Raw genomic sequence first — 24,397 nt, 5'->3', positions numbered from 1 at the left:
ACATAGGTGGTAGCCCCTTAAATATGGAAGACGTAATAAGGGATCTGGGGACCCAAGTAGACAGTAAACTCTCCTTTGATAATCACATTGCCAAAGTGGTTAGAAAATCTTTCTATGTGGCCCACCTATTCACAAAAGAGTTTGCATCCAGATCAAAAGAGGTCATTGTGCCCCTCTACGTATCACTCATCAGACCCATCATAGAGTACAACGCCCCATTTGGAATGTACCTTACAAGACACCTGCAACAGATGGAAAAGCCACAGAAGTACCTCACCAAGATCATCACTGGCCTCAAACAGATGCCCTATGCAACTCGACTGAAGAAACTCCAGCTGTACTCTTTTGCATACCGCCTACTCGGAGGTGATCTATGCCTGACGTACAAGGCCATGTCCAACCCAGAATTGATGGACATGCTCCACCTAAAGAAAACCATATCCCCTCGAGCCACACGCTCTAGGGATCTAAACCTGACCACAACAATAAATAGGACATGCTGGAGGGATAGATTCCTGTCCCAGAGACTTCCCATGCTCTGGAACAAGATTCCAATGTACATTAGGCAGAGCTCCTCGGTAACACTCTTCAAGAGAAACCTTGACGAGTGGATGGGAAATAGAAAGTTTACCCCGGGGATCACTTCAATGGCTCTGCTGGACAGAGGCACAGGGAACTAATATAAGGGGGCAGTGAAAGCCAACACAATTCCGGCTAGGCTTATAAATGCCTTCTGGCAGATAACCTAGTACCTACCTATGAACCTATAACAGATAATTAAGAGGAGACCTAATTCAGGTATATAGCGCATTTAAAAACAACTCCCTCTGGGAATGTTGGGGTTATCAAAAAAGTAAAAGAGAATCATCAGACAGCCTATGTAGAAGAATCTATAAGAATGAGAAGGTTTCTTATTGGCTCTCTGAGAGAGCAGTTGATGGATGGAATAGACTACCAAATTACATTAAAGCAAGCACTAGTTTAGATATTACAGTCTGGACTCTTGTGGAAACAGCTGATGTTCTGTAGTCCTATCTTGCCTTCATTCTTATACTTGGAATCGGAGCTGAACCTCAGCTCCGACTCGGCCATACCGTAGCTCAAAAATTTCTGGTTGGCTTGTGGCTAGGAGGTATCCCATCATGCACCACTAACATACCCCAGATCTCGTTTGCCACTCGTTCAGCTCAGACGTGATTTTTCTTGGCCGTGGCTAAGTGAAACGTTTCAATATCTTTGGCTAGTTTATTGTTACCTAAAATAACTTTTTTGGTCGTTTAGTGTGTTTTTTGCAGTCCGTGTCTGTTTTAGACTATTTGCTGCATCGTTTATTGTGTGTACTGTTTGTACATTGATTGGCCGTTCTTCCATTGGCCTCTTGTATCCCTGCATCGCTTCTCTTGTGCTGCTTGTTTCTCTTACTCTTTTTCTCTCCCCTTGGGCTAGGCCTGTTTAAGTTAGAGGACCTAGTCCTTGGTTCTGTTTGTCTGTCCTTGGGCTAGGCCCTTTTAAATTAGAGGACCTAGTCCTCGGTGCTGTTGTCTGTTTCTCCCTGGGCTAGGCCCGTTTAAATTAGAGAACCTAGTCCTTGGTTTATCTTTTTCTCCTCTTAGGGCTAGGCCCGTTTAAGTTAGAGGACCTAGTCCTCTGTGTGCCTATTTGTCTGTATGGTGCTGTTCTATCTGTTGAAAAGAGTTGTTGTGTATTATTATTAGTGGTTTTTGCACTATGTCAAAAGATGCTAAGGATTATAGGCCTTTGGGCTTTAAAAAGTGTACTAAATGTGCCCAGAAAATGGCCTTAACGGATGGGCACAATCTGTGAGTGTATTGTTTGGGGACTATCCACCTTCGAGTCTTGCCTGTTTTTTGTCATGCATTCAGTCCTCATGTTCTTCAGGAGAGGAAGAACAAACACAAACCAAAAGCTACAAAAGGTGGTCTCCCAACCATTCGGTGTCGTCGGAGCCGCCAGACAAAATTACCAAAGTGACTTCACCCTCGTCGGTTCCATTGGTTTCGACACCGACAGAGGTTACCATTGTGGATCCATCAGTTTTGGATCCAGGCGCTTCGGAGCCGATAACTGAAACTACATTTTGGAGACAGTCAGCTGAACTCCAACCGGTTTCCCCGACTCTTAGGTCGCCTATATTCTAGCGATCTAGATTCCCCATTCGATCTTCCAAGTCCTCTAGGAGCCTTTCTGATGAGGATGTCGAGAGAGTGGTGTGTAGACTGTTTCAAACTTCGGCGCTGGCAAATTTACTTTTGGCTCTGTCCCAGTCGGCTCCGCAGCCTAATGTGCCCTCACACCCTGTCGATGTTCCTCCTCCAAGCTTCTCTGAGCCTTCGGAGCCAGAGTTGTTGGTGCCTCAGGTTGTGGAAAGGTCGGTTCCAGCCACCTCAGTTGGTGTATCGATTCCGATATCCACTCCGACCATTTTGGTGCCGTCCGTGGGGTCTAGGGTCCTCAGTTCTCCATCGGGCCTGAGGGGGACGCTTCGAGTCAAACTTTTTCTGTTCCGAGCCTACCTCTCGGTGCTTCGGCACGGGTGAGCTTGGACCCCACATCTGCTTCGGAGCCCATCTCCTCAGCGCCGAGGACTGCCTCTGCATCTTCGGAGCGGAGGGCATCCTCGGAGCTGAGAGGATTGGTCTTCGAGGTGATGAGGAGTGTGCTGTCCAGGTCTTCAGTTTCAACCAGAGGTACCGACACTCTTCTCCCTAAAGTGCCGACTTCAGTCTCAGCTCCCTGTCTCTCCCAACACAGCAGAGACTCGCAGCCTCAGGAAACCTCCATGAGTGGTTCCCAGTCTTCCAAGGTCTCCCCAGAATACCTTTCTGAGAAGCCACCTAGGAAGAAAACTTGTAAGAGAAAACATGTTGCCTCCCCTGATGAGTCTATTACATCAGACACTGACCTTGAGGAGTCAGAAGGGTCCCCCAAGTCGTCCTCTGATAATATCTCATTCACAGATATCCTTGAGATCCTGAAACAGAGAGGCGGCTGGCCCACCCCATCCCTTTCTGATGAGGAGTCAGTGTACCTGAAGGCTTTCGGGTCTCAACCCTCTGCCTCTTGGGTGTCTCCACCTTCTGAAGAGCCACTGGATCTAGTGAGTCGAAAGGTGTGGGAATCTCCTGATTCTGTGGAACCGGTTTCTAGAAGACCAAATAAATTTTTGTCAGCACCCCAGGATAAGGACTTTCTTACTAAGTGCATTCCAGTAGATGCCATGGTGGTGGCAGCAGCCACCAGAAAGGAACTTGCCAAAACTTCCTCCACTGTCCATCCACCGAACAAGGAATCTCGAACGATGGATTAGGTATGGGAAGCGTGTCTTTTCTTCAGCAGCTTTTACACTTAGATCGCTGAACTACCTGTCTCATTTCACAAGGCTCCAGAGAGATCTCCTAAAAGAGCTGGGAGATACTCTATAGGATAACGTATCTGATGCGGTATATCAGAAGGTTAATGCACAGATGTCACCTTAAATTCTATTGTGAACACCTCCATGAGGCTGATATCTTACGCAGCTGATGGAGCGAGTAGGACAGCGGGTTCAGGAGTCTCTTAGAAGACACTTCTGGATGTGTTTGTGTGACTTTGCAAGTGTTTCCATATCTGGACGACTAGCTCCTGACTGCCACCACCAGGCATCTACTGTTACAGGCCAGGGACACTACCATTTCAACTTGCCTGCAGTTAGGGATTTCAGTAAATTGGCAAAAATCTGCATTATCGTCCTCTCAGCAAGTGAATTTTATTGGCGCCGAAATAAACATTCTAATGAGCTTACCTTCTCGTAAACAGAATTCAGTGCCTAAGGGAACAAGTCTTGAACTTACTTCCTCTAAGGAAAGCGAAAGCAAAGGTGGTGCTCAAGTTGTTAGGGACTATGCCTTCTACAATAACACTAGTTCCATTAGTCAGACTGCACATGAGGGTCCTGCAGTGGTTACTTTTTGCCCAATGGTCACTGCAGTATCTGTCTGATAACAGATTTGTGCAAACAGGATCTTCGCTGGTGGACCCAGACCAGCAATCTAAACACAGGGAGACCGTTTGCCCCCCCCCCATTGCTACTGTGACCATGGATGCCTCCCTGATAGGGTGGGGGGGCATTATCTAGGGGGAACAGTCCAAGGCATGTGGCAGGAATACGAGGCTCATTTGCATATCAACATCTTGGAGATGAGAGCAGTGCTTCTAGCATTGCAAGCACTTCACAGCTTTTTCCCTCTAGGGACGAATGCGATCCACTCAGACAATATGTCGGTAGTGTGGTACATAAACAAACAATGAGGGACCAAAATCTTATCCCCTCTGCAGGGAAGCCCTTCGAGTGTGGAAGTGGGCAGTGTCTTCCCAGCGCTTTCTGGTCGCAACGCACATCCCGGGCAAATCCAATGTCATAGCCGACAGGCCCAGCAGGGCTATTCTGATGTCTCACGAGTGGTCTCTGAGCACGTACATTGCGGAACAAATTTTTCGCAAATGGGTCAGCCTTGCTGCGATCTATTTGCCACCCCTCTCAATGCCAAATGCAGCAGCTACTTCACCCTGATTCCTCCGGAAGGGGAAACACCAAGAGATGCACTCGTTCACGATAGGCCCTCAGGACTTCTCTATGCTTTCTCTTCTTTCCCCCTCATATCAAAGGTAATTCAGAAAATAATGTCTTTAGGAAGCAAAATTATCCTAATTGCTCCTTACTGGCCTCGACAGATTTGGTTCCCCTTTCTCTGACCTTATCTAATGGACGAACCGTGGACTCTGGACCTAGTGCCAGATTTGCTGATTCACATGTCAGGGGTATTCCATCCCTCTCTCCACACCCTCAACTTGACAGCTTGGCTGCTCCAGTTCCATCCCTAGTCAGGCTTCATGGCTTTTCTCCCGAGATTGTACACATCCTGACATCCTCTCTCAAACCTTCTACCAGAAAAATTCATACCAGTAAATGGAAAAGGTTCTCCTTTTGGGCCCGTGAGAGAAACCTTGATCTTTACTCGGCTCCCATTTCTGCCATCTTAGACTTCCTTTCTCAGTTATTTAATCAAGGTACAGCAGCTGCCACTATTAAAGTTCAATTGGCAGCTATTTCTACCTTTCATTTGGCTAATGAACCTAATCTTATGGCTCATAGGCTGTGTAGAGCTTTCCTTAAAGGGACCACCTTGTTAAGACCCCCAGTCATGGATTCGGTGGCACCATGGGATTTGAACTTTGTCCTCCATAAACTTGTGTCAAGCCCTTTCGAACCTTCAGCAACATGTGACCTTAAGTTATTATCTTAGCAAACAATATTTCTAGTGGCTATCACTTCTGCAAGAAGGGTCTCGGAACTGCAAGCTCTTTCCATTAAGCCACCTTATTTAGTGTTTCACAAAGATAGGGTCTCCTTATGGACATACCCCTCCTTTATTCCTAAGGTTTCTTCTCAAGCCAATATTAATCAGTCTATTGAATTGCCTGTGTTCTTCCCTAATTTTTCTAACAAGGCAGAGTACAAATTTCACCAAATGGGTGTGCATAGACAATTGTGTTTTTATCTGGACAGAACTAAAGATTTCAGAAGGTCAGATCAGTTGTTTGTTTCCTTTCCAGATACTAGGAAGGGCCTTCCTGTTTCTAAAGTCACATTATCTCTCTGGATTTCCAGCTGCATTTCTTTTGTCTGTTCATCCAGTGGCAAAGATCTTCCCTTCAAGGTGAAAGCTCATTCTACCAGGTCTGTGTCTACCTTGGTAGCATTTCAGGCTGAAATTCCAATAGACATTTGTGCTGCAGCAACATGGGCTTCACCTCATTCATTTATTACTCACTACAAATTGGATATGGCTTCCAGGAACAGGTCTTCCTTTGGTTCCACAGTACTCAGGAGCATTTTCCAATGCGCCACCCAAGATGAAGGTGCTAGGGACACTCTCCCAAGTGTAAGAATGAAGACGAGATAGGACTACAGAACATAAAGAAGTTATGTACTTACCATAACGTTCGATGTTTGTAGTCCATCTCGCCCTTCATTCTTACGAACTCACCCTCCTGCCCCCTTTGAGAGGACCTGGGGGTAGAGTGTCTACTGTCTTTTGTTATGTTAGTCCTTTTGACTTGGTTTGTTCTTTGTCTCTGTATGTTTCACCTTACAGCAAACAAGATCTGGGGTATGTTAGTGATGCATGATGGGATACCTCCTAGCCACAAGCCAACCAGAAGTTTTTGAGCTAGAGTATGGCCGAGTCCGATCCCAAGTGTAAGAATGAAGGGCGAGATGGACTACAAACATCGAATGTTATGGTAAGTACATAACTTCTTTTTTTGGTATGTTGGCAGGCTAGAAGGACTTTAATGCCTCTGCTGAAAATAATTTGTATGTATAAAATATTGCATAATAACTCTGGGAATCAGTCAGAAGAGATTGGAAGACTATGGTAAGACTATTCTTCATTACCTTTATGCACTGAACTACGGCATTCTTGAAGCCTTGCCAGACGTCAGGGTTCTTATGTTGATTATTTGTAAATACTTCACTTTTGAAGCTAATGTAAGGGCAGCCTATAGAAAATGTTACATGGCTGTAAGAGACATTTTAAGAATTCTTACTAGCAGGGATAAAAAGTGTTACAAGATGGATTCTGCCTTCAGTGTAAAATTATTATACAAAACACTTAAATGTCTGTCCCTTCTTAACTTCAGGCTTCCTCAGCTGCTATGCCTTCACCACCCAGGTTTCTCTGTTGTACAAAAGCACTGGTTGCACTACTGTTTTGTATATTGTACTGTGTTTGTTTGGCATCCTTCTTTCACACATTACCCCTGACTCTTTGCGCTATTTGGCTGAAGCTCTTCTGATTCTAGCTTCATTCAGGCATCCCTTCTCTTCAAAAACATCTCCCATGTACTTGCCATTAACCTGTTCCACCAGCTTTCCTTTATCAATTTATTGCCTCCCTCAATTTGCTAGTATGACCACTGTCATATCTGTACTCATTTTCATTCTGTGTGCTTTCAGTTTTCCATTATAGTCCCTTCCTCCCTCTCCTGAGTTGCAGGATGATTTACTAGATGCCTTTTGACACCTTCTAAAAATCATTCGGTATGACCTTGCCAGCTGCTTCCTCTTTACCTGGGAGTCAGATCGAGAGAAGCCCCTGCTAGAATTTAGCCCCTCTTTCTATTGACATGACAGCATCCCCTATTGCTGGTTTCCACCACTGGGTGTTTGTGTTTTTTTCTGTGACAGGTGTTGACTGATTTTTTGACCACATTTCCTTACCCACCACCTGATCTACTGAGATTTTTTGCAGGGTCTTTTCAAACTTAATCTCTCTAGTCTTTCCACTTGTAGACAGAATCATTAGCTAGGCATTTCTAGGACACCTGTTACATGATCTATAACAATATAATAACAGCTGTGAATGAAAAAACGTGTTGTGTTGTAATTTATATAGATTTAACTTCGGTATTACCAGGTCTGTCCAGCTGGTTCTCTGGCTATCTGAGCTGATTCCTCACCAAGGAGTGATCACTTGGGATCTTAACATCTCTGTTGATTTGAATGTTAAGGATATACTGTGCCTTGTCTAATGACACGTCTACAGAGTTGCTCTTTGACCTTGATTACAAGGTGATGTGATATCAGATATATTTAGGAGCATCAGTGTGTTTTTGGACATTATTTCTTACTGGACAATTAGTGAATAGCACTGAAGTCCAAAAACAGTTTATCACTCAGGTTCAGGCAAGCGATTCTTCCCAGTTGTGTCCCTTCAGGTATCTCTGTAGTTCCCCATGTGACGGTCAAAGTCATCTTATATAACTGCAGAATAATTAGGTGGTATGCCACCAAGCACCACAGCTACAGAACCAAAAAAGGTAAGTACTCCATTTCGCTATTGCATGTAAATGCACAAATACAGGTTTTCTGTTATGCAAATCAGTGCAAATGAACCTTTTATCTACCCGAAGGTGCATCTTTACAGCATGGAGTTGGAGACTTGTAGGTATCCCCCACACCTGCTTTTGGGTCCTCTCTTGTGGATCATCTTCAGAGAAGAAGGTCCATACCTACCTGAGACCTTTCAAACTCCTGCACAAGCTTCAACATCTGTAAAAGCAACAAACTGACATTTTGTGTCCCAAGAAGCATGTATAATGTGCCTTAATCTTACTTTTACTCACCACTTGACTGGCATTACAAATGAACACCACACTTCTTACAGAGGTGAGCCTATGCAGAGGCTCTTCCTGTTTTTTTTTTTTTTTTTTTTTTTTTTTTTTTTTTTGGTGGGGGGTGATCATCGCAGTGGCCTCTGAGTCACTTCTCTGTTAAACTGTTGATCTCTAAGCCTGACTGAAGTGGAGGGGTCCATGCTGTGTTTCAGGTTGTCAAGTTGTCTTGCCTAACTGCCATGGGGAGTACCTGATGAATTAGTGAATACTGTAATTGCAATCCTGTGACTAGCTAATACTGTAAGTGAGACTAAAGATTGCAGTTTCTTGTAGTAAAAACTTTCTTTCTTTTTTTTTTTTCATTTCAGAGAAAAAGCGAAGAAGTTTGGAACTAATACCATTGACTGCCCGTATGCTAATGACACATCTTGTGAACCACTTAGGCCACTATCCTCTTAGTGGAGGCCCTGCCATCCTTCACAGCCTTGTCAGTGAGCATCATGACAACTTCTATGTGGACTCTGCAGAACTGTCATCTGAGGTTTTTAAAAGCCCAAACTTGCAGCTGTTTGTATTCAATGACACTGCTCTCATCTCTTACCTACAGCTTCCTGCAGAAAGTATACCATCTGGGCAGGAAGCAGTGGCTGCATCACATGTAAGAATTATTGTAAGAGATATCTCAGGAAAGTATTCTTGGGATGGTAGAATATTATATGGCCCCTTAGATGCCCAAGTAATCAGCCACACCAAAATATCAGTAGTACCTTCAGATGATCAGTTTGGAGAAGATGAAACAGCTTTTATGTTACAGTCTCATCTTACAGAAGTTGAGGAGGATGTTTTAGACCAACTATTGGAAAACCTAGGAGAAACCAGTCCTGAATGTTTGCTTCATCAGCACCAAAAACTGAATGAACCTGCTCCTCCACCGTTTGGTATGAGCTGTGAGCAAGAGAAGAACATTATTGAAGCCATCTTAAGACAAAATACACAGGAAGAAAACCATGTACAAAGATGGAGTAGAGATCCAACTATGAAGGTGCTGAGTCAGCAAAAACCATGTCCACAAGAACCCCAAGCTCCATTTTATTTCTGCAGGCTATTGTTAAATGACTTGGGCATGAATTCCTGGGACAGACGGTAAGCACCAAAATTACCTCCACATTTCATGGCTGAATTGTTGCTAAGACAGCTGTTAATGAGTTTACAGTCCTAGTTTACCAGGATAAATCTACTTACAGGTATTACTACAATTTGTTTTTTGTTTTACTCTCTCATCCTTTTTTGCCACCAAAGATTGTTTTTTTTTGTCAGTGGAGCAAAATGTATATGTGCGTTCTAACTAGATAATCTAAACAAGGGCATTCTGTAATGGTAGCATTCCCTCACATATATCCCTTTAGTTCTGTTATTAGTCGCTATTACATTGTCAGATGTTTGCTAGAATTTAAAAAAAATGCAGCTTTTAATATTGAGAATTCTCTATGATAGTTCTTTGGTCAGGAATATTTTGACTATCAGGCAGAGTCCACATTTTTTCTGTAAAATCCTGCATTCAAGTATCTCCTCATACCTGTACACATGCATGCCATAATGCATTATGCTGGTTGCACAAGCACATTAATCTCTAGAACTTGCTATTTTTGTGTTTCTGTGTGTGTGTTCATTTATGGATATTTGTTCCTTGATGGGATGCATAATAATGTAGGTAGAAGTGTAAAATATTCATGCCCCCAGATTAACAGAATGCACCCATTTACAAACCAGCATAAATAATACATAGTACTATGCTGTTACACTAGAGCCGCGGTGGTACAGAGGTAGCGTTGTTGCCTCACAGCAAGAGGTACTCCTGTTCAGTTCTCGGCTGGAGTGCCTTCTGTGTGGAGTTTGCATGTCCTCCCTGCGGTCGAGTGGCCTCCGAAAGACATGTGTGAATGGGCGTCGGGCTGGCAACTCGGCACCATAAAAATCGACTGCCAGTCATTAGCGGACCGGAGTTCCACTGTGGTGACCCCTAACCAGGAAAAGCCGAAAAGACAAACGACAACTATGCTGTTACACTAGAGGGGCCAGAAAATGTCTGCAGCAAATGAACATATATTTCAATAGTTTGAAAAAACTGCACTGGGGAAAATGCCAATCAAAATACAGACTCTAATATAAATGCATAACCCTTGGCATCAACCCAGTTATCAAGATTTTTTTTAAAATAGATATAATGATTCAGACTTTTTAAATATAGGGAATTTATTCCACATACATAGCACAGAATGTGATAGAAACTTTGCTGCAACAGCAGTTATACATCTTTCAGTCTTAAATGAATAGCTACACCCCATAGTAATTTGAATAGAATATCAAAGCTCAGTGTTTAATAATGTTTGGAGCTCCTCATTCCTTAATGTCCAATAAGCTAGACATGGATTTTCTCACATAAAACCTATAACATATGGGAAAAAAGAACAAAAACTTCCAGTCTTGCTTGATACAGAAGAGTTTTCAACCCAGAAATTCTCTTTGTAAATTTCCTCTGTATTCCTTCCAAAATGAATAAATCCTGAATAGTATATGTGCAAAATGTCATATTCAATAATAGGTCAAATATACGGAATAAATAATATTGTAGTCCTTGAAACAAATTCTTAAAAGTTAATGTTACAGCTTTAAGCATTTTGGTTTTAATTATGTGGATCTAAATTAAACGTTATTACAAATGATAATGCCCAAATCCTTATATTCTGACAAATTCAATAAAACTTTGCTTTCTAATTTCACCTTGACATCCAAACTAGGTTTGCCAAAATAAAGGACACCACATTTATCTTTATTAATATTTAGCTTATTATAATTTAACCAAAAAGCTATTTTACTCAAGTACGGATTAAATTCTTCTATATTCCATGATGGTGTTATAACTTGTCCAAATTTGATATCATTAGAGTATTTTGCCATCCAGATAGAGGAATGCTTTAGTGTCTAGAAAAAAAACTGTATTAAATAACATTGGGTCCAGTACTGAGCTTTGCTGGACCCTTTTAAGCACTTCAGCCTTGTTTGATAGATACTTATTAATTCTAACCACTGCTTCCTTCCACTCAGCCCAGCCAATTTGAGACCCAATGTATAATGTATGGATTTATCAGCCTTTCATGCATTGCATCAGTAATCATAATTACATTATGTAGAGTACTGTTAAAAGTCTTATAAAGCTCTATATATAACACAACAACAGATAAACCCTGATCCAAGGCAAAGTTACTGGTCATAAAACATCATATTAGTAAATGTTGTTCTATTATAGGTAAAACCATGTTGAGACAGATCTAATAGACAATCCTTTCAGTCGGTGTTCAAAAAGATAGTAAACATCTCTCAAGATTACCAAGCGAGTTTGACTAATTGACCTATAAATGGAGATATTTTCCACTGAACCACCCTTGTGAACAAATATAACATCTGTACACTACCAACTTAGAGACATAACAATGAAATAACATTGTATTAAAGGATGCAATAATTTTAGAAATATATTTAGCATAAATAAACCAAAGGCATCCAGGTAAGTTGTCGGTACTCATTATTTGGCCGGTGATTTTTCTAGTCTCCAAACTAAAAATCGGACATTAAGTAAATATCATCCTCTAATGTATCCGTAACACAACAATTGACCCTACTCGTGAAATCACTCTCAAAAAAGATTTATTAAACACCTTGGCCAATTGTACTCCTTCATATAATACTATCTGAAGTAGTTAACTTCATTTGTTCATCAACCTGAGGGTATCGGATCCGAATCGGATCCGAGCCGGTAGCTTTATTCAGCTAAGATCTGAGCTCCAAGCTCCTCCCCCTTACCCATAACCCCTGCCATCCTTCTGTGTCCTCAGATCTCGTTTGCCGTGGCTTATTCAAGCACCTAGAATGAGTTCCAGGTGTAGGGTTTCGTGAGTTTTTGAAGAAAATTACCTCTCTTTTTCACCTAGTTTTCAGTTTAATTGTTAAACGAGTGAGTGTTGTGCCCTTTTGTAGTTAATTTAGCTAGTTTTGTTGGTAAAATTTATATTTTTTTAGTTAGTCTAGTCTTCCCCCTTCCTGTGTATGTGAAGATGTGTTTGGGTTGGGCCTATTTTCTACTATGGCCGAGGCCCCTAAAACCTTCTTTTCTAAATGCGCCGAGTGTGGCCATAAGCTATCCCAGGCGGATGGCCACACTCGGTGTGTTATCTGCCTTGGGGTTGACCATCTTTCTTCGGGCTGCACAATTTGTGCAGCCTTCAACCCCAGGACTTTGAGGGATAGGAGGTCGAAGTTGATTCTGGTGGGACTTCTGCCCCCGGACTCGGCTTCGTCCTCTTCTCCCTCGGCGGCACTGGCTGCTACCGCACCGGTCCCGCCTTCTATCCCTGCTCCCCTGGCCGGGACTCACCCTCCCACTGAGGCTCAGGAGGAGAGGGAATCTAGGAGGGAGAGAAGAAAGGACAAGCACCACAAGCAGCGGGCCTTCCTCTTCGGCTCCGCCAGCGAAGCAGCTAGTCTCTCCTAGGGCCTCCGGGCCTTCTCCTTCCTGGCTCCATTCACCTCGCTTTTCTCCGGGGCCAGGGGAGGAGGAGACCCAGTCGCCTTCGAGGTCTTCGAGGCGTCACTCCAGGCCTGCCTCGGTGGCCTCGTCTAGATCAACACAAAGTTTGTCAGATGCAGATATGGACCGGATGATGCGTAGGTTTCTCCAGGCCCAACTGCAGATGGGAGTGATCCTGCCTCCCCCCCACTCCGGGGGGGGGGCTAGACCCCCTTTTTCGCCCTGATTGCTCCTTCTCCGACCCACTTCCGGGGTTCGGAGCCATTGGATCCAGGCAACATCGGAACTGGGGGATGCTCAGCGCCGATAGTACATCCTTCTTCGGCTCCGACTGCACCCTCGAGCTTGTCAGGTCCCTTTTTGGATCTGAGCTCTCAGAGCCGTGAGCTGAGCTTCGGATCCGAAGGTGTCAGTGTGTCTTCGGATCCATCTCGGTCGGAGCATACTGGCCCTTCGGATCCGATTGCATCGGCTCCGGTCCGCACCTTGGATCCGAAGGGGCTGCTCTTGGAGCTTAGAGAGAGCAGTTCTCCTTTAGCGTTCGATGTTGTGGAGAGGGTCTTGTCAAGGGATTCGAGGCCCCAGGCTCCTGCTGCAGTTCCACCCATCACTCCCTCTCAGACGGGCCTACCTTCCATTACCCGGCCCCAGGGACAGCCTGCACCTACGTCCCAGATGGTTCCCTTAGAGAAACAGGATGTGGTTGGTGAGGCATCCTCGGACAGCCCCCCCCCCCGAGGAGGTTCCTCACAAACGTAAGTGCAAGAGGAGGCACTTGGACTCACCCGAGTCCCTGACAGAGGACACAGACTTAGAGGAAGGGGAAGGTTCCCCAAGGTCACCCCCCCCCGAGGACATCTCCTTCGGAGACATTATGGAAATGCTTCGTATTAGAGGGGGGTGGTCAGCCCAAAAGCCTTCCACCGATGAGTCTGTGTTTCTGGAGGCGTTTGACGCAGGCCCATCTTTCTCTTGGGTGTCCCCTCCCGCCAATCCCCTGGTAGATCTGATCACTACCAGGGCATGGAAGGAACTGGACACTATGGAGCCCATACCAAAGAGACCAGACAAAATTCTCAGTCCACCCACAGATAGGACGGCTTGGAGCAAGGGTGCTCCAGTAGGTGCCATGTTGGTGGCGGCTGCCACCAAGAAGGAACTGGCCCAGGAGAGTTCCTCGGTCCATCCTCCCGACAAAGAGTCTCGGACGTTGGACTACATAGGGAAGCGGATGTTTGCTTCAGCCACCTTCTCGGTAAGGTCGCTGAACTACATGGCACATGTGATACAACTCCAGCGGGATCTCATCAAAGAATACGCAGGGTCGCCCCCAGAGTCCATGTCAGCCGAGGATAAGAAAATATTCTCAGCCCGAATGGCCACTCTTAAGTCCATTTCGAACACTTCTATATGACTTCTTTCCCATGCCATGGAAGGAGCCGCCAGAGCTAGCAGAGCGGGCATTGTCTTACGGTGGCATGCTTGGCTCTGCCTCTGCGACTTTGCGGAACCCTTCAAGGCGTCCTTCGCAAATGCCCCTTTTGACGGTTCTTCGCTGTTTGGCAAGACCGTCTGTGACACGCTGCTCCACAGCGAGAAAGACGGGAAGACATTGTCTGCCATCGGGATCCACTTCTCGGCTCCCCAGAGGTCCTTCTCCAGGAACCAAAGGGGACAAAAGAAGATGTGGTTCCAGAAATCTCAACAGTCCTGTTTCGCTCCGGACCCCTCATCTTTCAGAGGCAGAGGAGGACAGGCTGGACGCCGGCCCAGAGGCAGAGGGGGACCGAAGAATTTTGGGTCGAGAGAACCCTTTTCGGATCAGCCCGCGCAGCAACCCTGAGGGGTTACCAGACTGCTCCACTCTGGAGGCAGTCGGGGGGGGGGCGCTTCTCGAGGCACCTAGCAGTTTGGGAGTCCATTACAACAGATCGCTGGGTGCTTCGAATCATATCCAGAGGTTACACTATCCCATTTCTGAATCTCCCTCTCAGACCTCGGAGCCTCCCCGATGTCCCACCCAATCAAAGGGAGGCAGCAGCCGCAGAAATAAAGCAGCTGCTAGAAAAAAGAGCAATCCAGCCCGTCCCCCAAGACCAGTCCGAATCGGGCTTCTACTCCAGGTTCTTTTTGGTGCCAAAAAAGACGGGGGACTTAAGACCAATCCTCGACCTGTCCATTCTGAACCTGTCAGTTGCCAAAGAAAAGTTCTGGATGGTCACCATTCAATCCATTCTCCCACTCCTACAGGAGAACGACTGGATGTGCTCTATAGACCTCAAGGGTGCGTACTACCACATTTTGATGGACAGACAATCCGGAAGGTTTCTCTGCTTCTGGCTGGGAGCCAGTCACTATCAGTTCAGGGTCCTTCCCTTTGGTCTCACCACAGCCCCCAGGGTGTTCACCAAAGTGATGGCAGTTGTAGCGGCCCACCTGAGGCTTCAGGGAATACAGGTCTTTCCGTACCTAGACAACTGGCTCCTGACCGCCCCCACCAGGCATCTACTCTGTTCAACCAGGAATTACTTCCTTCACTTGGCCTCTCATCTGGGAATTTCAATCAATCTCAAGAAATCCTCTCTTCAACCAACTCAGACCTTAGATTTCATAGGGGCCAGGCTAGATACAAACCTGTTGAGGGCCTTCCTAACTCCGGACAGGCTTCGAACTTTGACATTCCACGTGATGGCCCTCTTACAATCCCCGGCTCCCCCAGCGGAGTTGGTCCTGAGGGCGCTAGGTTCCATGGCGGCTGCCATCAATCTGTCACCACTAGTTCATCTAAACATGAGGGTCCTGCAATGGACCTTGCAGGTCCAATGGTCCATCCTGCAACATCCGCTAAGTATGGCTATCCCCCTCAGCAAGGTTTGCAGGAGGTCCCTATTCTGGTGGATCCAATCCTTGGATCTCTGGGAAGGGCGCCCCTTTTCTATGACCCCACCCCAAGCCACTGTGACTACGGATGCTTCTCACCTCGGGTGGGGGGGGCACTGCATGGGCAGAACCGTTCAAGGCACGTGGACATACTCGGAAACCTTGTTGCACATCAATGTCCTAGAGATAAGGGCGGTGCTTTTAGCGTTGCAAGCACTCCGGGCCCTTCTTCCCTTAGGGACAATTGCGATTCAATCAGACAACATGTCAGTAGTCTGGTATATCAACAAACAGGGGGGAACCAGATCCTATCCGCTGTGTCGAGAGGCCATGAGAGTTTGGGAATGAGCGATCGCCACCAACCGCTTTCTCATAGCAATGCACATTCCGGGTCGGTCCAACATTTTGGCAGACAAGCTGAGTCGAACCATCCTCTCACCTTACGAGTGGTCTCTGAACCCGAGAGTAGTGAAGCAGATCTTCTTCAAGTGGGGTCAACCTTGCTGTGATCTTTTTGCGTCGCCTTCAAACGCAAAGTGCAGCGAGTACTTCGCTCTTCTTCCCCCACCAGCGGAATCCCCCAGAGTCGCTCTAGTCCATGTTTGGCCATCCGGTCTACTTTATGCTTATCCACCTCTTCCCCTGATGGCAAAATTCTTGCAGAAAGCTCGTCGGTTGGGGAGCAGAGTGATCCTCATAGCCTCATTCTGGCCTCGTCAAACATGGTTCCCTTGTCTATGGTCTCATCTAGTCAATCCTCCATGGATTTTGGATCCCACTCCGGATCTGATTTCTCACCCCCTGGAGTTGACAACTCCAAACCTGGACAATCTCAAGCTCACAGCTTGGTTGATCCAGTTCCATTCATAGCTAGGAATCCTCCTCCGTTAATTCTATTTTAGTAGCCGCTCATAAACCTTCTACCAGAAAGGTCTATAAGAGCAAATGGAAACGTTTTTCGATCTGGGCGGAACACAGACATATGGATCCCTTTACAGCCCCAATACTGGCTGTATTAGAGTTTTTGTCACATTTATTTGATCAAGGTGCCAGCTCCTCCACCTTCAAAGTCCAATTAGCAGCAATTTCACTTTTTCATGTGGGAAGTGATCTTGGTTCATTAGCTTCTTCCAAGATCTGCAAAACTTTCGTAAAAGGTACTTTCCTGTTAAGGCCTCCTGTGAAGGATGCAGTTCCTCCATGGGTTTTAACCCTTGTTCTTCAGACTCTTACTGCCCCCCCCCCCTTTGAACCTGCAGCTTCGGTGGATCTTAAATACTTATCTTGGAAGATGGCCTTTCTCATTGCCATCACTTCAGCTAGAAGGGTTTCAGAGCTTCAAGCCCTTTGCGCCATACCTCCACATCTGGTCTTCCATAAAGATAGAGTTTCCCTCAGGACCAATCCCTCCTTCTTACCTAAAGTCGCCTCTGAGTCCAACATTAATCAATCTATCAATTTACCGGGGTTTTTCCCAAATTATCAAAACAAAGGTGAATACAAATTACATTCTTTGGACGTGCACAGACAATTGAGGTTCTGTTTACACAGGACTGCTGATCATAGGAAATCTGAGCAACTCTTTGTATCCTTTGCTAAACCCTTTCTGGGTAAACCTGTGTCAAAAGCTACATTGTCCAGATGGATTTCACAATGTATACTTCTTGCATGTAAGAGTTCTAGCCGACCAGAACCTGTCGGAGTTCACGCCCATTCTACTCAATCGATTTCCACTTCTGCTGCCTTTTGGTCAAGGGTGTCCTTGGATGACATTTGTTCAGCAACCACTTGGGCTTCATCCCATACCTTTATTACCCATTACAAGCTGGATATAATTTCCAGAGGGAGGGCGTCCTTTGGCTCTGCAGTGCTCCGGAATATTCTTCCATGAGGACCTCCCAAGTTTTTAGGTGGTTGGGGACTCTGTCCCACAGGTTGATGAACAAATGAAGTTAACTACTTCAGCTAAAGAAGTTATATACTTACCATAACGTTCCATCTGAGTAGGTAACTTCATTTGTCAGCAACCAACCCCCCCTCCGTCCCCCTAACCTGTAGTTCTTCCCTTTTTAGGACCTTTGTGTTCTCTGTACCAGATGAAATCAGGTTAGGATGTTTAGTTGATTCTTGATTGTAGTATTCTGTAATGCTAAGCAAACTCGATCTGAGGGCAGAGAAGGATGGCAGGGGGTTATGGGTAAGGGGGAGGAGCTTGGAGTTCAGATCTTAGCTGAATAAAGCTGCCGGCTCGGATCCGATTGGGATCCGATACCCACAGGTTGCTAACAAATGAAGTTACCTACTCAGATGGAACGTTATGGTAAGTACATAACTTCTTTTTTATTCACAATAATAAGGACCATTCCATTTTTTCACCTTTAAATTTCAGAACATAGGAATAAAAGTTCTTTGTTGAGACATTAGACAAAAGATTATTTTTTTTAAATCAGTATGGACATTCATAGAGTGAAAGGGAAGGTCTACAAGAGGGTAGTGAGACCAGCTATGTTATATGGGTTGAAGACGGTGGCATTGACAAAAAGGCAGGAGTCAGAGCTGGATGTGGCAGAGTTAAAGATGTTAAGATTTGCACTGGGTGTGACTAGGATGGACAGGATTAAGAATCAGTATATTAGTGGGTCAGCTCAGGTTGGACAGTTTGGAGACAAAGCAAGAGAGGCGAGATTGCGTTGGTTTGGACATGTGCTGAGGAGGGGGATGGTGGGTATATTGGGAAAAGGATGCTAAGGATGGAGCTGCCAGGTAAGAGGAAAAGAGGAAGGCCTAAGATAAGGTTTATGGATGTGGTGAGAGAGGACATGCAGGCGGTTGGTGTGAAAGAGCATGATGCAGAGGACAGGAAGAAATGGAAACAGATGATCCGCTGTGGTGACCCCTAACGATGAGTATGGACATTCATTTGAGCAGTGAGGATCATCACTTGGCACACACTGCTATAGCTATCTCAGCGCTATCTAACACTTCTATGCTGCATTTATTGATTTTGTTGTATTTATCATTGTTTTTCAGCCTGCACTTGTTAAACTCCAGCTGTTTGGTACTGTACTGCCCTAGGTCATTTTAACAATATTCTGATACTTCTTAACATCCTTTGATACTGCAAAAGCTGTTCTGAGTTTGCCAAATATTTCTAAGTTTTGCAAAGTTTTTTCTCTCTTTGTAGTTCTCCTACATTTGCACACATTTTTTCTGTATTTGGGAACATTTCTCAGGGTTTATGAACTCATTTCCAAGGATTCCTGATACTGCAGGAGTTCTGCCTTTTGTTGTATTTGAGCTCAAAACCAGTTTGTCTTGCATTAAGAGGGTTTTTCTGCACTTTGGTGGGAGCAGAGGGCTTATCCAACCTGTTCAACTGCTGGTGGAAGACTTATTGTATGTTTATCTGATTAGCCTGAGGGCTTAACTGTGTAAACGTTCATTCTGCTGGTATAAAAGCCTCACATTTGTGCGATCTGCAAATGCTGTTACCCATGCCTTGTATATAAGGAAACCTGTCCAGTTTAAGATACTCTATAGAAAATGCTTTCCATAGTCTCCCACTCTTCATAGTTGCTCAAAGAGCTGCCAGTTTGTGCAAAGGGCAGCTCCAGTGCAGATCATGTAATAGTGTATTACTAAACACACTCACTTAGATCTTAAAGTGACTTTCCCCTACTCCTTCCCATCTACGAAGGATCTGGTATAATGCATAGGTGCTTCCTAGTCATCTGTGTTTCTGGCCTCGTGGATATGGACATCCTGAGGCAGTGTAGTAACTGCCTCACATTCACTGAAAACCATTTAATTTCAGAATAGACATACGCAATGAGGGAGAGATGTAAATACACAATGTCATTGGAGGCAAAGCTCTCGCATACACATACGAAAAATGGAAACTAGGTTGTCAGCATTACACCCAAAACACTCATTACCAACACTAAGGAACAAGCATGTAGATGTACATATTTGGAGGTACTCGCTTGTAATCTGTCCAAACCTTCAAGACCTATAAAGCATTTGTCATTGGCCCCGTGCATGCATGAAAAAAGACACCACCTCACCCAACACATAACTCTGAAAATCGTAGTAGCCTCACGTCCAAGCCCATAAGACAACACACCGTACAGCCAAACATTCTACTTTTTGTGGATTCTCTTGTAAGACATACTGATGACCCCTTTACCAGGCTAAACAAGGAGATCATCAGTGTGAGCTGCCTGTCTGGAGCCAGGATCTGCCAAATCATGCATGCACTGGAGTCTTTAAACCACAAGTACCAGTATGACACTATCATAGTCCATGTGGGCGAAAGTGACCTAAGATATACTTCACTGGACTATATGAAGAGAGACATGATGGAGCTCTCTGAATGTGTGTCCCTGGCAGGTATGAATCTAGCCTTTGGTAGCATCCTACCTTCACCAGTGATGATGCCGTAGTACCAGCAAAAACTGATTTGACTTCAAAAATTGGCTTAGTTTCAGGTGTCACAGTAAGGGGATCCAGTATCTGTCAGCCTGGAGGAGATCTGGTCGACAAACCACAATGCTTTGCCAGAGATAGTTAGCACTTGTCATGACTTGGCTTCTGGATACTGGCAAAAACTTTATCTATCCCCATTGTGCCTTTTTAGGCCGTGCCGAATTGTTAAACCCTCCAACATAACAAAAATCAGTCATGACTACCTAAAGGTACTACAGCTCAAAGGTAGGAATTCAAATTAAACAAAAAATGCACTCACTGGAAGCACTCTTCACCCTGGAGAAAGCAGACAAGGAAACATGGTTCACAACCATGGAAAGCACCCCAGCTATGAAAGGCTACAATCCCTATCATACATTTTGATCCCGCTCCTCTCAAGATGAAACAAACAGAGGAGGTGTCTCAGTGTTCATAAAGGGCAACTACACTGCTAGATTTGTCCAACAATATGACTCGCTCCATGCCCAACTAACCATAGGTGTGACTCCCTATCATATCCTTTCTAGCTACAGATACCCTAACATGAATCTGGAATACCACAACTCCTGCCTAAACCTATTGGAATCTGTTAACATTCAGCCTAACACCATAAACTGGGAGACAACCCATAATTCACTTGCTCAGAGGTTTTGGACTTCATTGACACAAACACCCTAAGTCAGTTAGTTAGCTCCCCAACTAGAAGTACTTAGACCTAGTGCTCACAAACATAGGGGTTGCTGCTTCTTCTAGTGCATTAACTCCTCCCTGGTAAGATCTAACCAAAAAAATATTTATTTTTGTATTAAAACTAACCTAGAATCCCCATCAAACTCCAAACCTATTAAGAAATTTGCTAAAGCCAGTTACCTCAGACTGAATGACAGCTTATTAAACATCAAAGCCTCTCCTCTCCAAACCCAGATGACGTTGAGGCATTCTCTAAGCTGTATACAAAAGCACTGTACAAACATATTCATAGTTGCATAGAGGAGGCAGTACCTATCCAAGTCAAACACATGATTACTGGCAAAAATAAACCACCCTGGTGTATCCCTAGCATAAATAGGCTATTCGACAAAAGGAAAAAAATATTTTCCAGAGCCAAGAAGGAACAGACAAAACAGTGCAAAAAGACACTCACCCAGTATAAGCATATAAATTATAGAACTGGTCAAATCTGCCAATTCAAACAAAGATAGCCTCCAAGGTGAAAGGTAACCGTACAGATTTTTTTTAATTATGTTCATAACCTGAAGCAGGGCCGGTGTTAGCAATTTGGGGGTCCCCAACAAATGTCAAGTTGGGGGCCCCCTAGACACTTCCAGTGTAAGTGTCATCCTGTCCATACCACACCTCCTAAGAAACCTTTTAGTTTGTGCTACAACCTTTTAGGAGTAGTACGCACAGACAGACCTTAGCTACAAGCTGTTACATTACAACAGGCCTAAATACCACACTTTGTTGAACTGTCTAACAAAGGGACACTTAGTTACTGGCAGTTAGATGCAACAATGATACATTACAACAACTGTATGTCCAGGTCTGGATTTAAATGAAATGGTGACTAGTCCTATTGTTTCAACACCCCCCCCCCCCCGTACACCCTCCAGTCCTCTCCTCTGATCCCCCCCTTGTGGGCTCCCATACCATGCACATTACTTTTTACTTCCTTTTCTCACATTTTACCTTACTCTCAGCTTTTTCAAGAAGCCATAACTTTCTATATGCTCTGAAGTGCATTTTAAAGTTCTTTTTTCTTTTTACACAACCTTTTCATCCAATAATGGCTTGAACGCACGTTATTATTAAGGAAGTAAATTCACTGTTGCTGTTCAGCTTTAGTTTTCTTTGCATCCTTTCAGCACAGCTTTCCTGACCAAGATAGCACAGTAATAACCATTTAGGAAATAGCTCAATTAAGCTGGTGCCCCCAAAGGCATAGGGGTTATTTGTGTGCCCTGGGATGCATTTTAGAACATTTTCTCAGCATTGTAATCCAACGGTGGCCTAAACAAAAATCATGAAAAGAATTTCAGTCTTATTTTTTTCTTTCAAGGAAGACATAAGCTGTGCCCAAGGCTTAATGTTCAAAGCTGACAAAATAGTAGTTCACAGTAAACTAACAAGCCAGTTGTGGAAATACATCTTATCTGGGAATACTGCCTCCTTCCCTAACCCCCCACAAAAGACAGTCACTGCCTATACATCCCTCTGGTGTTAGACTAGGATGAAAGCAGAGGTTTAAATTGCCTTAGCCATATATTTCAAGTGACTGCTGATAAATGTATACACAGCATGCTTCCTCACCCCTAACTCTCAAAGTCAGCCCCATGTATATGTGCCTGTTGTGTGATTGTGAGAATGATTTCTGTAATATATTCAAATCTGTTGCTCTTAGACAGTACACCACCCTTACACAAGCTATAGTAACCTTCGTTTTACACCTCAGGTCTGTGAAAAAAGTAAATAAACAATGACCACACTGTCCTCAGCTCAATCACAAGCTATAATGACTTCATGTGCACACCTCTTAAGGTTTGACTGTGATAAAAAATTAAAGTTGTAATAATCACACAATCCCCAGACCCCCCCCCCCCCATAACCTACAGCAGCTTTCTGTACACACACATTTGAGCAGGGCTGGTTTTAGAATGGGTATGGTTGAATCCAGAGGGTGATATCAGCTTTATCCTAAAAGGGTTATATCTTAGCATTTTTCAGGTTAAACAGCTCAGTCAGAAAACTGAAACATTTCTTGTCCTCATGTTTCTTCAACCAGCAATAGCGTTTGTGGGGGTCGCCACAGAGTCAAGGATGATTAAGGGAGCCCCCAGTATCCATTTATACAGTCTGGAGAGTGGGGCCCACCAAACTTCAAGAAGATCTATATGTCTGAATGTTCTGTGATATATCTTATGTCTTACTTTTGAAATATAATTACTTAAGTACATTTTTACTGATACCCAGAAGAATAATGTTGGTGTCCTGGCATTATTGGGTGCATGCACAGACAAAAATCAGGGATATTTTTTACACACACACAAGCATAAGCCATAGCAGTCCTAATTTTGTAATGATTTCAGCAAATAGCAGTATATTGTGCAACACTGGTACTGCCGCACCAGATCAGTGAATGCTATTTAGCAGTTGTCAAACAGCAGCAGGGGTAAGCCACTTGTTTACCTCATTGAGGAGTAATCCATACCTGTCACTGTCCCCGATTTCATAGACCTTCCCTGATTTTGTTCATACTTTTGCTTTCTCCTTTGCAAAAAGTTTGATTTGCTGATAAATCATTCAGGATTACAAACAGTCAATCAATCCAGACATCTGAGTTTTATACTTACTGTCCAAAATTACATGTTGATGCAGTGTCTTATTTTACTAACTTTTTAAGTGCATTAGAGTAATATTTAAAATGTAGTCCTGATTTTGAGCCTTTATTCTATTATTTTTGGGATTGCACTGAATTCTTAAGCAAAAGAATTGAGAGTTATACTATCTGGTGTTATGCTTGTATTTATAAAACTCCCTGAAAGAGAAAACCATCCCTGATGATCAGCTGTTCTTAAAATCGAAAATTTGCACTGAGATAAGTCACTCTGGACTGCTGATCTCTAGTGCTAACCTTGCTCATGTTCATTTATCAACTTCATCCTAACAGGGTCATATCACAGCCATGTTCAGGTTAAACAGCGTAATCAGTAAATTAATAAATTTTTTCTTCCTCATTTTTCCCCAACCAGCAGCAGCTTTTGTGGGGCCCCCCACACAGTCAAGGATGATTAAGGGGGGGGGGGGGGCTGCAGCCATGGGTATAGCAGGGACCTAAAGCTGGCTATGTAGTTAGTTTTAGTGGAGAAAATGTCCAACAGCAGGATTTAACTAAGCCAGGGGCACTATGTCAGTGGCAAAATATTTAATGGAATTCTGATGCCTGTTACTTGACAAAGCACTGTTACTACAACTAGAAATATCTTTGAATTTTAAAGGAGGTATAAATAAGAGTTATTATCCATGTGGTTTAAGTATACAAGAATGCTGTACTAGCTTTTGTTGTTTTGACAGACATGTAACAAAATATCAGGGTACGATAACTTGCTGTGGTTGGGAGCCCCCAGCGACCACAAGGTTCGCTGGTGCCTAAAGCTGGCTATGCCTGAGGGGAAGTGTTCAGCAATGTACTGAGTTAATCATGAATGGCAACACTTAAACCCAGCCTGAAACTATAGCAAATCTGCTGGCTAACAAGTTCAGTTCAATGCCCCCCCCCCCCCCCATCACATC

General features: G+C 44.2%; 1 protein-coding gene across 1 annotated transcript in view; it reads left to right on the top strand.

Moving 5' to 3' along the window:
* The window catches only part of RALGAPA2 (Ral GTPase activating protein catalytic subunit alpha 2), a 4,189,194-nt gene that overhangs the window by 2,588,106 nt on the left and 1,576,691 nt on the right, over positions 1–24,397 (top strand). Inside the window, exon 32 of the mRNA XM_044060158.1 lies at positions 8,547–9,321. Coding sequence (XP_043916093.1) covers positions 8,547–9,321 — 775 coding nt within the window. The remainder of the gene's footprint in view (positions 1–8,546; positions 9,322–24,397) is intronic.

This window comes from Protopterus annectens, chromosome 1.part2, assembly GCF_019279795.1.
Source record: "Protopterus annectens isolate FY-2018-M chromosome 1.part2, PAN1.0, whole genome shotgun sequence".
NCBI lineage: Eukaryota > Metazoa > Chordata > Ceratodontiformes > Protopteridae > Protopterus > Protopterus annectens.
The sequence above is the reverse complement of the archived record's forward strand: the minus strand, read 5'-3'. Positions and strand labels throughout refer to the sequence as shown.